Raw genomic sequence first — 16,151 nt, forward strand, 5'->3', positions numbered from 1 at the left:
CCAACTTCCACTTATGTCTCCCGGGGCAGGACAATGTCACTTGGCCAATTCCCACTAAGAGGGACTCTGGAAAGGCAAGAAACTATTCTGTTCTCTATAATGGAACATGACCAGAGAGAAGGCAGCTGGGGGGGCCAGCTGGGCCCTCCAACCAGCAGCGTCCACCATCGACCAACTGCCCTAGAGCTACACGGTGCTGGGCATTTGGGGGCACTGTTATCAGCAAGAGTTTCCATTTTTCTTCTCATGGGACCTTCATGCTAGTGGCAAGAGACAATTTTTTTTTTTTTTTTTGAGACAGAGTTTTGTTCTTGTCACTCAGTCTGGAGGGCAATGGTGTAATCTCGGCTCACTGCAACTTCTGCCTCCTGGATTTAAGCAATTCTCCTGCCTCAGCCTTCCGAGTAGCTGGGATTACAGGATTGCACCACCACATCTAGCTAATTTTTGTATTTTTAGTAGAGATGGGGTTTCACCATGTTGGCCAGGCTGGTCTGGAACTCCTGAGCCACTGCACCCAGTCAAGAGGGAGATTTTAAATCAATAAGTATAATTGTGATGAATGCCAGAAAGCAGAATGTGTGTGATGGGTAGGGGACCTAAGTTATTGTCTCATATTTTAACACTTTCATAGGCAATAACTAAACACTTAGAAGCTTAAAACAACACACACCTTTAAGCCAATTTTGGCAAGCTAGGAGTTGAGCACATTTTAGTGGGTCCTGTGCTGGGGATCTCACGCTAAGCAGCTGGGCTGCATCCTCATCTGAGGCTCCACCAGGGCAGAATCCATTTCCAGGTCTGCCGAGGTTACTGGCAGAATTCATTTCCTCGGACCCGCTTAGCAAGGGCCCAGCTTTTTGCTTCCTTGCCTACGGGGCCCCTCCAAAGGTCCTTTCTCAGCACAGCATCTCCCTCCTGTAGCGCCTGCAGACGGAACCTTTCTCTCTAGTGTGGGAAGGTGATGCACTGTGACAATGACATCCCATTGCTTTTGCCAGGCTCTATGGGTTAGAAGCCAGTCACCGGTTTGGCTCGTACCCAAGGTCAGGAAGACTATGCAAGGGCATAGGTCATTGGGGGGTCAGTCACTTTAGGGTGTGGCTGTCACCACTGAACTTGGTGAGACTTTAAGGGTTGGTAGGAGCTGGCCAAGTACAGGGGTGAGGGTGTGTCAGGCAGGGGTGAGGGCATGGAGGGGGATGCAGAGGCCTGCACCCTGGAATGTCCTTTCACCCCCTGAGGTTTTGTTCTCCTGATCCCTGAGTACATCCCAGAACACGGTGGGGCCCTAGCAGGGGAGAGGTAGGGAAGTATGTGTTGTTCATCCGGGGACCTTGTTAGGCAAATCAGATTAGGGGCCAGGTTTTCAGTGGTGGGTGCGAGCGTGGGAGTGATGAGTGTGCAGGTGTGTGTGGGAAGAGCGATGGGGATGGGGTCAGGCCCAACCACCATGAAGACCTGAACTGTGCATCCACCCATCCCAGCAGCCTCCCTGAGTGAGTGCCTTCAGGGTGCAGGTCCTGTTTTACACATGGAAGTGAATCAGAGTGGGACACTGCCTTGCCTTAGAGAGGTCACACTTCTTCTCTTTCTTCTTTTTTTTTTTTTTTTTTTTTTTTTTAAATTTGTGACAGAGTCTCACTCTGTTGCCCAGGCTGGAGCACAGTGGTGTCACCTTGACTCACTGCAACCTCTGCCTCCCAGGTTTGAGCAATTTTCCTGCCTCAGCCTCCTGGGTAGGGTAGCTGGGATGATAGGCACGCATTACCATGCCTGGCTAATTGTTGTATTTTAGTTTCACCGTATTGGCCAGGCTGGTCCCAGTCTCCTGGCCTCAAGCGATCTGCCCGCCTCAGCCTCCCAAAGTGCTGTGACTACGGGCATAAGCCACCACACCGGGCGAAAGGTCACACTTCATGCCACGTGGGTGGCAGCCACTCAGACAGCACCCCAGCTGGCGCTGGGAGTGAGGGGTGCTCAGCGTCCTAGGAAGGCAGAGGGCTGCATGAGAGGTTCGGGGAGGAAGGACTGGAGGAGGATTTGAGATTTTCACCTGAGCAGCTGGGTGGATGGAGGGGCTGTTTACAGAGAATCAGAAGAATGTGGATGAGCAGGTTAGGACACTAATAAAGCACTCTGTTTTGGCCCGCAGAAAATTTGAGATGCTTCCCTGTGTCCAGCTGGGGCTTTGGGAAAGGTCAGGGCTGGGCATCTGACTGGGATAGATGTCTCTGGCAGGCAGCAGAGCATGTGGATGGTTTGTGAAGCCCAGAAGGGCATGAGATTTCCTGTGGCAGTGCCCACTGCAAATGGAAGGGCATTTGGCCTGAGCCCAGACATATACAAGTTGGGCAGAGAAGGGGGTGGGTCCCCGGGACCCACCGAGGAGCAGCTATGGAAGTACAGGGAAACCAAGTGTGTGGGGGCACATGAAGCAGGAAGCTCAAATAAGATGAGGAAAGACGTTTTTAAAGACGATCAGGGCTGGGGACAGTGGTTCATGCCTGTAATCCCAACACTTTGGGAGGCTGAGACGAGAGGGTAGCTTGAGGCCAGGAGTTTGAGACCAGCCTGAGCAACATAGGGAGACCCCATTTCTATAAATAAATAAATACTATTGGAACTTGGCATTTCAGGCGGGGAACAGCAAACACATGAAAGCTTTGAGGCAGGAAAGGGAAGTGATTAGCGCTCGCTCCTGGTTCCTTTATCAGACCTTAAAGAGATGCAGAGACATTTCAGGTACTCCTTGGCCAAGCTCCTTCAGGGAAGCCCTAAGTTCGCTTCTACTTCCCATCTATTAATTTTTTTTTTTTTTTTTTTTTTTGGAGACAGAGTCTCATTCTGTCGCCCAGGCAGGAGCGCATGCAGTGGCACCATCTCAGTTCACTACAACCTCCACCTCCCGGGTTCAAACGATTCTCCTGCCTCAGCCTTCCCAGTAGCTGGAACCACAGGTACGCGCCACCACGATCGGCTAAGTTTTTGTATTTTTAGCAGAGATTGGGTTTCATCTTGTTGGCCAGGCTGGTTTCGAACTCCCGGCCTCAAGTGATCCACCTGCCTGGGCCCCACAAAGTGCTGGGATTACAGGTGCTGAGCCACCGCGCCCGGCCCTACTTCACTCCTAACGCCCACCATACGTGCTTCCAAATGTTTGCTGAATGACAAGGTGAACGAGTGAATGGGACTACGTGACTTCGGGCAGCAGGCCATCCTATTCCTTGGACCTCAGTTTCCCTTTTTGTAAAGCAAGCCTGTCTCTCGCTCTCTGCCCTAAAAGCCTGAGTTCTGGGCTTGAGATGAGCGCGTCCTGTAGAGCAGACTCCAGGTGGACGTTGAGCTGGGTCTTCTAGGAGGCCAGGATCCGGCCAGCTCTTGCGTCCGGTCCTCCCCCAGGACCCCGCACGCCCAGTCCCAGCGCCGCCCCGCCCAACCTCCCTTTGTTCCCCCAGGCCCCGCCCTCTCCGTGCAGCTCGCTCCCCATTGGTCGGGGGGCGGGCCCTGGGCGACCGGCACCGCTGGGGGCGGGGCGGCGGGCGGGACGGTGTGCACCTGCGCGGTGTGTTTCCCGGCCGGGGCCCCGCGCCAGGTGCAGCTCCTTGATCCCAGCCGGATCCTGAGCGGGGAACACGGGCTGAAGCGGCGGCGGCGGCCCCGCCCCGGGGCTCCATTGTTGAGGCTGCGGCGGCTCTGTCGGCTGCTCAGCTGCGCTCCAGTCGGCCCAGGCGCCGCGGCGAGGAGCTAGCGCTGCGAGGCGGCGGCTTGAGGTGAGACGGCGGGACGGGCGACGGGGTCTCCGGACCGGGCGGGGGTCTCTGCCCCGGGCGTGGCGGCTCCAAGCTGGGCTCCGCAGGGTCCGAGGTCGGGATCCGGGGTCCTTGCGCCTGGGCTTTGTCTCGGGCTCGGGTGGCACCGGGGGCTTCGCGCCTGCTGCGATACCGGGTGGGCCCGCGCGGGGGTCCTGGTCGCCCTGCGGGTGGGGGCCGGTCCCTACTGCTCCTCGGCTCCCCGCGTCTGTCGCGGAGGGGGCTGCATGGACCCGGGCGCTGGCTTCTGCCCGGTCCCCCGCGGCGTGGCTGGTCCCCGCGTACGGCAGAGGGGGCCCTGCGAGGTCCCACTCGTGGGGCGGGGCCGGGTCACCGCGAGTGGGAGACTCCGCCGCCCTCCCTGCCCTCCCTGGCAGCGAGACTGCTTCGCCAGACTCACCGAGGGGACTGCGCGAACCTTCGGACGAGGGAGTCCGTGACTCAGGGTGGGGGCTCTTTCCCGGCCCCGCATGACGGCTTCCTGAGTGTTTTGTCACCTATATAGGTGGCTGCGTGGACCCGCGCGCGTGGGTCCTGGCCGCCCTGCTAGTGGGGCTGCGCGCCGCTCCGTGGCTCGTCTGGGTCGACCCCGCCTGGGACGCGCGTGTAGTGGGGGTCCGTGCGCGGGGTGCGCGGTTGGTGGGGGCGCACTGCCCCCGCCCCATGGTTTATCCTCTCACTTGCCTGGCGGGAGGAAGCGAGAGGCGCGGGCCCAGAGCTGTCGCGCAGCGGCCACACAGACCGCACTGACCTCTGCCCTGGCTGGCGGGTCCCGGGGGGCGAGGGGCTGTCACCGCGCGTCCCACCGCCGCGCTTCCTGCTCTGGCCCCGGGCTAGGCTCTGATTGGAGGGAGCAGGGCCCTTCTGCCCCGCGCTTCTTGATTTCTTCCGTTAGTAATGGTAAGGAAAAAAAATCTGGAAAGCCAGATTGAACTTTGTAGCTCTCAGCGCTTGGAGAGTGGAAGAAACTCTCCCAAGAATTTGGCGGGCTGGAAAATGCGTTTCAAGCAGGAGCATCCACACCCACGGAATGAGGCCAAGGCAGTTACAGTTAGAGGTCAGATTTATGAGGGGGAGAGCCAGAGTGAGGTCCGTGGGTGGGGAGACCTGATGCTGCCCCTCAGACGTGTATTTCTCAGACACCAAAGAAAGTGGAATCACTCCTTAGTGAATGCTTTCATCAAACTTTTGAAAAACCTGTAATGTCCCAGGAAGGAAAATCGAACTGGACAGTTTTCCCCTTTTAAGAGTGTTAAACGTCCCGGAGACAAACAGCAGAAGGCTCAAGGAGTCCAAATACTCAACCTGAAGTTCTTTCTGAACAAAAGATGGTGTATAAGTAACAGGCATAGGAGACAAAACTGAACTAATGACCGCAGCTGTGGCTCCTAGCCCTGTAGCATGTCATGCAGGCCCTTTTGCCTTCTCTGCCCTCCGCTGTCCCAGACCCCAAGGCTACCGCGCACCTCCAGTCATCAGCTCCTGCCGACCCATTGCTATGAACTCTGTTTCTGTGGCTCCCTTCTCTCTGAAGTTTTGCTTGTTCTCCTGAAGTCCTGGTCTTTAAGAGCTTATGATCTGCAGGGACAGATTGGCTTTGGGTAGTACAAGTTAACTGTAGCACAGCTTGAAAAATGCTCTGATAGAGGTGCGCAGGCAGTTTGTGCATGCTGGTAAATGCGAGGTCCTTTTTCAATACCATGAATCCAACTATTCATGCTATTTTAAATCTGCAATTCTTTGACTCTCCAGAGGGTTTTTAGATTAATTTTTTTTCTATTACTTCCTAGTGTTTGTTGCATAGTTCAGAGTACTTGATTAAAACTTACCAGGTCGGCCGGGTGCGGTGGCTCACGCCTGTAATCCGAGGACTTTGGGAGGTCTAGGCAGGCGGATCACTTGAGGTCAGGAGTTCGAGACCAACCTGGCCAACATGGTGAAACCCTGTCTCTACTAAAAATACAAAAATTAGTTGGGCGTGGTGGTGGGCGCCTGTAATCGCAGCTCCTCAGGAGGCTGAGGCAGGGGAATAGCTTGAACCCAGGAGGCGGAGGTTGCAGTGAGTGAAATGGCTCCACTGCACTCCAGCCTGGGCCATAGAGTGAGACTTCCTCTCAAAACAAAAATAAAAACAATGTACTGGGTCTACCTCCGGCTCTGGAATTCTCCTGGAAGGCCTTCTCTTCTGGGCTTCATTTTTCTCACTTTTGAGGATCATAAACTACATAATTTTCAAGAATTTCTGCCCTACACCTTTAATTCTTTCAAGCAAATATAGCAGAGAAAAATTCTCTTCCCCGCAATGGTGTAAATAATGGAGGCCTTTGAAAATGCGGATTCTAAAGTGGAAGTTCTTTTTCTTCTTCCCCTTTGTTTCCTTTTAAACGAGTTTAGTTACATGAGTATATACTTTATCTCAGAGTTGAGGACAAGTATCTATGATGAAAGCTTAAGCAGCTTTTTGGCAATATCTTGCATATTCTTCACAATTGTGTTTTATGTGTAGCATCTTCCCTATATCCAGTTGGTTTGTTTTTTTTCTCATTAATGGAGTTGTTGAGCTCAGACCTTTTCAGGAGCAGTTTGTTGATCTTTTAAGTGTCATGTGAAATACGTTCCAATTTAACTTTTTTTTTTTTGGTGAGTAAAATGGGAGTAAATGGAAATTTGAGAGTGCCTTGAGTAGATGTACTTGGCTTTGTGTAATGGTTTGAAGCATAGTTTAAAATTACCACTTGTGGCCGGGTGTGGTAGCTCACACCTGTAATCCCAACACTTTGGGAGGGCAAGGCAGGCAGATCACGAGGTTAGAAGATGGAGACCATCCTGGCTAACACGGTGAAACCCCGTCTCCACTAAAAATACAAAAAATTAGCTGAATGTGGTGGCACACACCTGTAGTCTCAGCTACTCGGGAGGCTGAGGCAGGAGAATCACTTGAACCCGGGAGGTGGAGCTTGCAGTGAGCCGAGGTTGCACCACTGCACTCCAGCCTGGGTGACAGAGTGAGACTCCATCTCAAAAAAAAAAAAAAAAAAAAAAAAACCACTTATAAAAAATTGCATCACATGTTGAATGACCTATAAAGGAGTTACAATTCTAAGGAATATGGTAATTAATTCTTTAAAATAGTCAGGCCGGGTGCTGTGGTTTACACCTGTAATGCCAGCGCTTTAGGAGGCTAAGGTGCGAGGATCACTTGAGCCCAAGATTAGAAGCTGCAGTGAGCTGTAATCATACCACTGCACTCCTGTCTGTGTGACGGAGTGAAACCCTTTGTCTAAAAGATAAAAAGGTAAATAAATAATTTAAAAATAAAATACTAAGCTCCTTTCCAATTTATCTGTTTGGTAAGGTGGGAATTTGATGTGCTTGAGTTTCTTAAAACCATGTGTCTTTGTAGAAAGGAGACACAATTTTCTCTGCTATTCCTAGTTATTTGGATGATTATAGGGATTAAAAATAGCCATTTGGTCAAGTCTTGAGCTACTGAATTACAATTATTGCTTCACTCAGTAGGATTTTGCCTTTATTTTGATTTGCATTCTTATCTTAGTTTAGGAAAAGATCTTTGCTATATGCCCCATGCACTTTGTTCTTTTGGGGAATCTGATCTTAGGAGAGGGCTTCAAAACACGACCAGATTTTCTTTATGGTTTTCTAGATTTTATTAATGTCTTAATAAAACTTAACTAGTTAATGCTGCTTCTGTGTCAAAGTATTTTTCATTTAGAGTAGGCTTGATTTTTATATGCATTAAATGAAAGGAAGTCTCTCACGGAAGGGGACACATGGGTATGGAGAAGACAGAGGGTGTGTGTGTGTGTGTATGTATGTATATATATATATATATATATATATATATATATATATATATATATATATTTTTTTTTTTTTTTTTTTTTGGAGACGGAGTTTTGCTCTGTTGCCCAGGCTGGAGTGCAGTGGCAGGATCTCGGCTCACTGTAAGCTCCGCCACCTGGGTTCACTCCATTCTCCTACCGCAGCCTGCCACCATGCCCGGCTAATTTTTTGTATTTTTAGTAGAAACAGGATTTCACTGTGCTAGGCAGGATGGTCTCCAACTCCTGACTTCGTGATCTGCCCGCCTCGGCCTTCCAGAGTGCTGGGGATTACAGGTGTGAGCCACTGCGCCTGGCCGACAGAGGATGTATTTTTGAGCTCTACATTTCAGAGTTCTTTTCTCTAGCCCTGGCCTGGGTCCCAAACAGGGAACTTAATTCACTCTATCACTGAAGTATACTCTTGCTTTGATGCCATTGGTATGTTGTCCTAGAGATTTGCTGTGGCTTCTAGGAGTGTTTCAGAGTTAAGAACTAATGCAACCTCTCTTTTGTCAGTTTGAGTCTATAAACCATCTTGTTTCCTTTAGCGTTATCTCCCTGGAACTGGAAGGTCAGAGATGAAGTTTTCTTAGATTATAAGTCTCAGTCTTTGCTATCTACCTTCGTCTGTCTCCCATGTCACCTGCTGTTTTTTTTTCCCCCTGTTTTTCATTTTAATGTTTTTATTGGATAGGTGTCTATTATTGCAGCCTACTTCAAAACATCTTTGGATATTGACAGGATATAAGTATGAATAATATGTAAAAGATAACTTATTCTAGTTCTTTTGAGCAGAGGATTTGGTTTCGATATGTGGCCCTATTAAAGCTTTTGTTAAGTCCAAGTACTTTCTGAACTTCAGTTCCCTTACCTGTAAAATGGAGTTAGTTGTTAGTAATACCTGTTCTGCCTAACTCAGGAGATTGTTTTGAGGATCAAACGAAATTATGAATGTAATGGAATTTTGTAAATTTTAAATGAAATATTGTATTACCTAAGATTTTTTTTTTAAACGACGTATTAAGAATGGAATGAATCTGGGTTTTCCTTTGAAATCCCAAATGTTTAATGTACAGAGAAGTTTTAATGTGTCTGTTGGGGAGCTTCATTAGGATTGTTTTCTATCTTTAATTGGCCAGTATTGTTTTATATGTTAGCATTTTTGGGGAACATCAAAATTTGTGTTTCAGTTATCATTAATATTTTACAAAGTTATTGAATGTGCATGATTTAGCCTTTAACAATCTCTTCAATTATTTACATTCCCATGTAAAAAATGCAGTAATGAACGTCCATGTAAATAACATTTCCATGGTTCAGTGAAGCATAATTTCTTGACATCTCAGTTTCTAAGTGCCCTGTGTTGAGGTTGGGAAAGCTAAAGGGCAGTCAGAGGTCAAGGTCAGCAAAGCGTCACCTTTGACGTTTGAAATCCAGCAGCAGGTATCACAGTGAACCCCATTCCAGCATCCAGGAAGTTTCTCTGCCCTGCCTCTCCTCCAGCCACCTCAGAATCTGTGTCTGCGGTGTTGGTCCTGCTTTCCTGTCTCTCCTCTGCCTTTTCTTTCTCTTCACCAACTTCTACCGAGTGCCTCTGATGTCTCAGACAGTGGCAGTAGGAGTACAAAGGCTAATAAACCCGGCCCTGGTCCTCAAAGAATTTATGTTTTCTGTGCAGATATTAAGTGACACTGCCATATATAGTGTTGACAAACATTGATACAGATTTCCTGTGAAGTGCAGAAGCACCATCCTAGAAGCAGAGATGCAGAGGCAACACTGGTGACTCACATGGAGAGCTGGAGTTCTTGGTCTAGTGGGATAAACTGACCTGGACATCATTTCAGTGCAGCGGAGTGAGTGCTGGGATGGGCTCCCTTGGGGCATCTGGGGCTGGGTTTGTCTGGTGTTTAGTCTCCTGCCTGGTACTTAGAGTTTATCAGTAAGATGAGCGTTGGGAGGCTTCTAAGTGAAAAGAAAGGCAATCACTTACCTGAAACCTAAAATTTGTAGGTATTCTGGGCCATTTATAATTCACTGAATCTGTTTTGTCAGAACAAGTCTATCATTTATTGTTTTGGATGGAGTGTGGCCAGCCCTGCCTTGCGATGTAAGGAAATCAGGAAACGCTTGTCAGGTGTCAACACTGTGCCAGACACTCTTCTAGGGGTTTCCACGTGAATCACTGTATTCATTTCTGTTGCTGCTTTACCACATTTCCACAAATTTAGTGACTTAAAACAATTGAAATTGTATCATCTCACAGTTCTATGGGGCAGAAGGCTGACGTGGATGTGACTGGGCAAAAATCACCATGTGGGCTGGGCTGCATTCCTCACTGGAGAATTGTTTCCAAGTGCTTTTGGCCAAATATAGTTCCCTGTGGTTGCAGGACTGAGGTGTCTGTTCCCTTGCTCTCCATCTGTTGGGAGCTGCCCTCAGCTCCTGAGGCCTCTATCTGGTCTTTGCACGTAATCCCATCAGCTCAAGACTAGGTAGGCCAGGGACCTGGTCAGGCTCTCCAGTTCCCCTGTGTGCATTTCTCTTCTTGCACTCGGAGAAAGTTCTATTCCCTATTTTAAAATATTTTTTTGAGATGGAATCTCGCACTGTTGCCCAGGCTGGAGTGCAGTAGCGTGATCTCAGCTCACTGCAACCTCTACCTCCCGAGTTCAAGTGATTCTCCTGCTTCAGCCTCCTGAGTAGCTGGGACTACAGTTGCCCGCGACGACACCCGACTAATTTTTGTATTTTTAGTAGAGATGGGTTTCACCATTTTAGCCAGGATGGTCTCCATCTCTTGATCTCGTGATCCGCCTGCCTTAGCCTTCCAAAGTGTGGAGATTACAGGTGTGAGCCACTGCGCCTGGCCAGTTCTATGCTCTTAGAGGCTCATGGGATTAGATTGGACCTCCCTGGATAGCCCAGGATACTCTTCCTAAGGCCTGTGGCAAAGCCCTTTTGCTGCACGACATAGTCACAGGTCTCGGGGGCTGGAATCTCCCACCACAGTTACTGATCCACTTACTACAGCAGCCTGGGAGGTGCTTTTTGTTGCCTCTGGTTAACAGATATCTTTTGTTTGTTTGTTTGTTTTGCAAATTGGCAGGAACATGAAGATCCTTTTTTTTTTTTTTTTTTTTTTTTGAGACGGAGTCTCATTCTCTTGCCCGGGCTGAAGTGCAGTGGTGCAGTCTTGGCTCACCACAACTTCCACCTCCCAGGTTCAAGCAGTTCTCCTGCCTCAGCCTCCTGAGTAGCTGGAACCACAGGCACGTACCACCAAGCCTGGCTAATTTTTGTATTTTTAGTACAGACGGGGTTTCAGTATGTTGGCCAGGCTGGTCACAAACTCCTGACCTCGTGATCCGCCCGCCTTGGCCTCCCAAAGTGCTGGGATTACAGGCGTGAGCGACCACACCCAGCCATGAAGATCCTTCTTAAATGAAAAAACCGTTCCTCTGACGTGATGTGAGGTTGTTGGTGAGACTGATAGCAGTGGAGACAGGTCCATCAGAAATGAAGCTAAACTTTGTTTTCTGGAGTATTTTGATAGCCTGCCCTGATCATGTAAGTTTTGCTAAGAAGTCATTAGAGTAATTCCTCTACTGGAAGAAACACCATATGGGGAATTTGGGGCCTTCCCTTTTCAAGTTTTACACAAAGGACTCTTCATGGGCGAAAAGTACATGATTCCAGGTCCATTTCTAGAATGGAAACAGCTGCATCAACCCAACAGCGATTCACATTCCTGAGTTTGAGAGAATCTGATTGTTTCAAGGCTGAAGCCAAAAGCCCAATAAACAATGTTTGTACCTTTATTCGTAGTTAGGAATTAGGTGCATCCTGTGGTCAAGCAAACAACTGATGGTGGTCACCAAGTAGTTTAAAACCAAGTAGGACCTCATTTTATCATGTGGGTGTTGTTGATTTTCTTAACTAAGTTTTTATTTTCCTGTGCAATAAATTACAAACTCTGACTTGAAATGCATTTCCTTTAATAAACCAGAATCTAGGGCCGGGCGCGGTGGCTCACGCCTGTAATCCCAGACTTTGGGAGACCAAGGAGGGTGGATCACGAGGTCAGGAGATTGAGACCATCCTGGCTGTGGTGAAACCCTGCCTCTACTAAAAATACAAAAAATTAGCCAGGCATGGTGGCGGGCACCTGTAGTCCCAGGTACTCGGGAGGCTGAGGCAAGAGAATGGCGTGAACCTGGGAGGCAGACCTTGCAGTGAGCGGAGATCACGCCACTGCACTCCAGCCTGAATGACAAAGCAAGACTGTCTCAAAAAAAAAAAAAAAAAAAGAAAAAAAAAAAAGAAACCAGAATGTATAATCCTAAGGTTTTTAACCTGGCTTTCAGGACTTTGTGAAGTCCCCAAAATCCTGTGCAACAATTTTGTGTATCTGCATCCATGTGTGTTTATGGGGAGATGATTTATAGTTCTCCATACTTTTTCAAAGTGGTTGGATTCCAAAAAATTTTAGAATACACCACTTTGGCCTAGTGTAGTGGCTCACACCTGTAATCCCAGAACTTAGGGAGGCTGAGGCAGTAGGATCCACTGAGGTCAGCAATTTAAGACCAGCAACATAGCGAGACCTCCACCTCTACCAAAAAAAAAAAAAAGAGAAAGAATGCTGGGCATGGTGGTGCACACCTGTGGTTCTAGCTGCTCGAGAGGTCGATCACCTGATCCCAATAATTTGAGGCTGTAGTAAGTTAGAATTATACCACCGCACTCCAGCCCGGGCAACAGAGCAAGACCCTCTCTCAAACAAAAACAAAAACAAAAAACCATATCTCTTAATATACTATTGTTGTTGGTCAAGTATCAGATTTTGTTTAAAAACTAAATACTCTTTTTTTTTTTTTTGAGATGGAGTCTCGCTCTGTCGCCCAGGCTGGAGTGCAGTGGCATAGTCTCAGCTCACTGCAAGCTCCGCCTCCTGGGTTCACACCATTCTCCTGCCTCAACCTCCTGAGTAGCTGGGACTACAGGCGCCTGCCACCACGCCTGGCTAGTATTTTGTATTTTTAATAGAGACGGGGTTTCACCGTGTTAGCCAGGATGGTCTCGATCTCCTGACCTCGTGATCCGCCCACCTTGGCTTCCCAAAGTGCTGGGATTACAGGTAAATACTCACTTTTAGCAAAGTTGTACAGGCCTACAGCTCTAAGAGTCAGAAATTAACAAGGCTTAGGACAAAACCCAGCAATCCCCCACCTTACCTTTCTCCACTCTGATCCCTGCTCCTTGGAGGTTACTGTGTTTATGTTTTAGCTCGTTCTTCTAGATTGTGTGAAAGACAGGGAGGTGTCCTACTATGGAAGACAAGGATTCAGGCTGCTTACCTTCCCCGCTCCTCCTGTTGCCCACGTTTTTCTCCCCCATCCTCTCAGTATAATTATTGTGATAGTGAGGCCAGGCACGGTGGCTCGTGACTTATCCCAGATTTTTGGGAGGCCGAGGTGGGCAGATCACTTGAGGCCAGGAGTTGAAGGCCAGCCTGGCCAACACAGTGAAACCCCGTCTCTACTAAAAAATACAAAAATTAGTCAGTTGTAGTGTTGCACACCTGTAGTTCCAGCTACTCAGGAGGATGAGGCACAAGAATTGCTTGAACCTGAGAGGTGGAGGTTGCAGTGAGCTGAGATCGCACCATAAGCTGAGATTGCACCACTGCACTCCAACCTGGGCAACAGAGGTAGATTCTGTCTCAAAAAAATTATTTTGATAGTGCGATACATAGTATAATAGTGTATATATTTAGTATTCTTCCTGGTTTTTGGCCCACAGCTTCTAAAACCCTTGTAATTTCCTGAGTGATAGGAACATCATTGGTTATAATATTTGGTCTTAGGTTTCAATCCCTGACACAAGAGCTTCTAAGACTTTGGGAATCTCTGGGGTGATAGGAGTGTCTTTTGTATGATAATGAGATGACAGGGGGCTTCGGCCCCTAGACAGGTTCAGGATCAGGGCTGGTTGCCAGAAAGATGAGTCATGATTATAGAGTTGGACATGTCAGCCCCACACCTACCTCTGGGAGGGGAGACGAGACAGGCTGGAGATTGAGCTAGTCATGGGTAGCCAGTGACTTAATCATGTTGATGTTATTAAAACTCCATAAAACCCTCTAAATACTGGGTTTGGGGAGCTTCTGGTTTGGTGAACTCATTTGGTGCTGGGGAGGTGGCACTTCCAGGGACGGCATGGGAGCCCCGACCTCTCTGCCCCGTGGTGTGCCCTGTGCCTCTCTTGCATTTGGCTGTTCCCGTGTTCTCTTCTTTGTAATAAACCAATAAGAGTAAGTAAGTGCCAAGCACTTTGCGTCTGTCACCTCTCTTACTTTTTCAGCAACACTGTGTGGCAGATAATGTCCTCATTTTGCCGGTGACAAAATGAGACTGATGCATTGAGTAACTTGCTCAAGGTCACATAATAAGCGGAATTCAAGCTCTGACTCCGAAGCCTGTGCTTTTTTTTTTTTTTTTTTTGAGACAGAGTCTCGCTCTGTCGCCCAGGCTGGAGTGCAGTGGCCGGATCTCAGCTCACTGCAAGCTCCACCTCCCGGGTTTACACCATTCTCCTGCCTCAGCCTCCCAAGTAGCTGGGACTACAGGCATCCGCCACCTCGCCCGGCTAGATTTTTGTATTTTTTAGTAGAGACGGGGTTTCACCGTGTTAGCCAGGATGATCTCGATCTCCTGACCTCGTGATCCCCCCGTCTCGGCCTCCCAAAGTGCTGGGATTACAGGCTTGAGCCACCGCGCCCGGCCCGAAGCCTGTGCTTTTAACGAGCATGCTGCATACGTGGCCTCTTTATTTGTTAGGAGTTTCGGTGTCTCTAGGGCCTGACACCAAGTTGACCATTGTGGCCTAGAGCTGTTATAAGGGAGCTTTTAGCGGCCCTGCTGAGAACAGAGCCAGCACCTCCGGATTGGCAGGGCAGGGGCTGTTCCTGCTGGGAGCTGCAGGTCACTCCCTGTAGCCCTTGGCTGATCTTGCTCATCCACTCCCTCCCTCATTCAGTAGTTCCTGAGTGCCGCCTGTGTGGAGGAGAAGAAGGCAGCCTTGCAGCCCAGGTGGGGCCTGCAGGTACACAAAGGGAGAGGCAGCTGTGCACTGAGCTGGCTGTAGGCTGGGACAGCGTGGCTCCAGAGGTGGTGATAGAATGCTCTGGGACTGCAGAGGGAACACATGCTTGTGAAAGGGAGGAAGGGGCAGTCAAGTACTGCCTCCGCAGAGGAGGTGTACTTGAGTTGGACTTTGAGGGAGGAGTTGGATTTCCACAGTGGAACCGAGCAGCTGAGGCTTTCTCAGCAGCTGAAGATTACAGCCAGCCAGCCTCAAATGTTCAGTTTTTCCTGAATTCCCTTTTTTTAAGAGAGTGCAGTAAGTTTTCAACAGAGATAAAGCAGTCACCTCCATGTCATTCATGTTCTGCAAATCCTACGTGTAGTTTTTGATGCTTAGCAGATGGGGGCAGCCTGGGCCATAAGAGAAGAGCCTGTGTGTCCACTTGTTTGGACATCAGTCAGGTGTGGCACAGGGCAGTGATCACTGCCTTTCCCTGAGGAACTCAGTTGTACTTTTATGTGGAGAGGACAAAGAAAGCTGTTGTACAGGGGGCAGGAGACATTTCACCTGCAAAGCAAGGCACAAAATACATAGTCTGTGCCCTGTATGAGAAACCTAGCAGAACTGTGTGCTGATTCCCACCCCTGCCTCCCCTTCTGAGAGCGAACCGTCCATTGTACCATGGTGGAAGGCATTTCTGAAGCCTCTGCAATCGGAGTGATCTGTTACTTGCCCATTGAGCCTTAGGGGCAGCAACCAGATGGTGTGGCTGAAACACAGGCCTTGGCCAGACGTGGTTGGTCATGTTGGTTCTGCCACTGATTGTGAATTACAAAACCTTGGAGAAGTCATTGTCTTTGTCTGTGCCTCTCATGTAAGATGGGGAACACTGTGGCCATTGCAGAAAAGCAGATAGGTGGAGCGAGTATGGAGTGCTTTGTGTGTGTCATACGGTGAATGAAATGGCACTGATTGACATTATTGATAGTAATAACAGGTTTAATTCAGGAATAAAATTGGTAAAGTAGGCCAGGTGCGGTGATTTACGCCTGTATTCCCAGCACTTTGGGAGGCCAAGGCGGGCGGATCATGAGGTCAGGAGTTTGAGACCAGCCTGGCCAATGTGATGAAACCCCATCTTTACTAAAAATACAAAAATTAGCTGGGTGTGGTGGTAGTCCTGGGTGTGCCTGTAGTCCCAGCTACTTGAGAGGCTGAAGCAGGAGAATCGTTTGAACCCGGGAGGTGGAGGTTACAGTGAGCCGAGATGGTGTCACTGCACTCCAGCCTGGGCTAGAGAGTGAAACTCCATCTCAAAAAAAAAAAGCCTGGTAAAGTATTTTACCCAGCCTAGGTACATGTGGTAGAGCTGAATGAAAGCTTAGAAAAAGATGACTTGAGAACT

At 48.9% G+C, this 16,151-nt stretch overlaps 1 protein-coding gene across 1 annotated transcript in view; it reads left to right on the forward strand.

Moving 5' to 3' along the window:
* Positions 1-4,039: 4,039 nt before the first annotated feature.
* LOC139361456 (uncharacterized) overlaps positions 4,040-16,151 on the forward strand; it is a 50,533-nt gene continuing 38,421 nt past the window's right edge. The window contains exons 1-2 of the mRNA XM_071090054.1: positions 4,040-4,248; positions 4,318-4,712. Coding sequence (XP_070946155.1) covers positions 4,040-4,248; positions 4,318-4,712 — 604 coding nt within the window. The remainder of the gene's footprint in view (positions 4,249-4,317; positions 4,713-16,151) is intronic.

The sequence above is a fragment of the Macaca nemestrina genome, unplaced genomic scaffold, assembly GCF_043159975.1.
Source record: "Macaca nemestrina isolate mMacNem1 unplaced genomic scaffold, mMacNem.hap1 Scaffold_500, whole genome shotgun sequence".
In the NCBI taxonomy this organism is placed as follows: domain Eukaryota; kingdom Metazoa; phylum Chordata; class Mammalia; order Primates; family Cercopithecidae; genus Macaca; species Macaca nemestrina.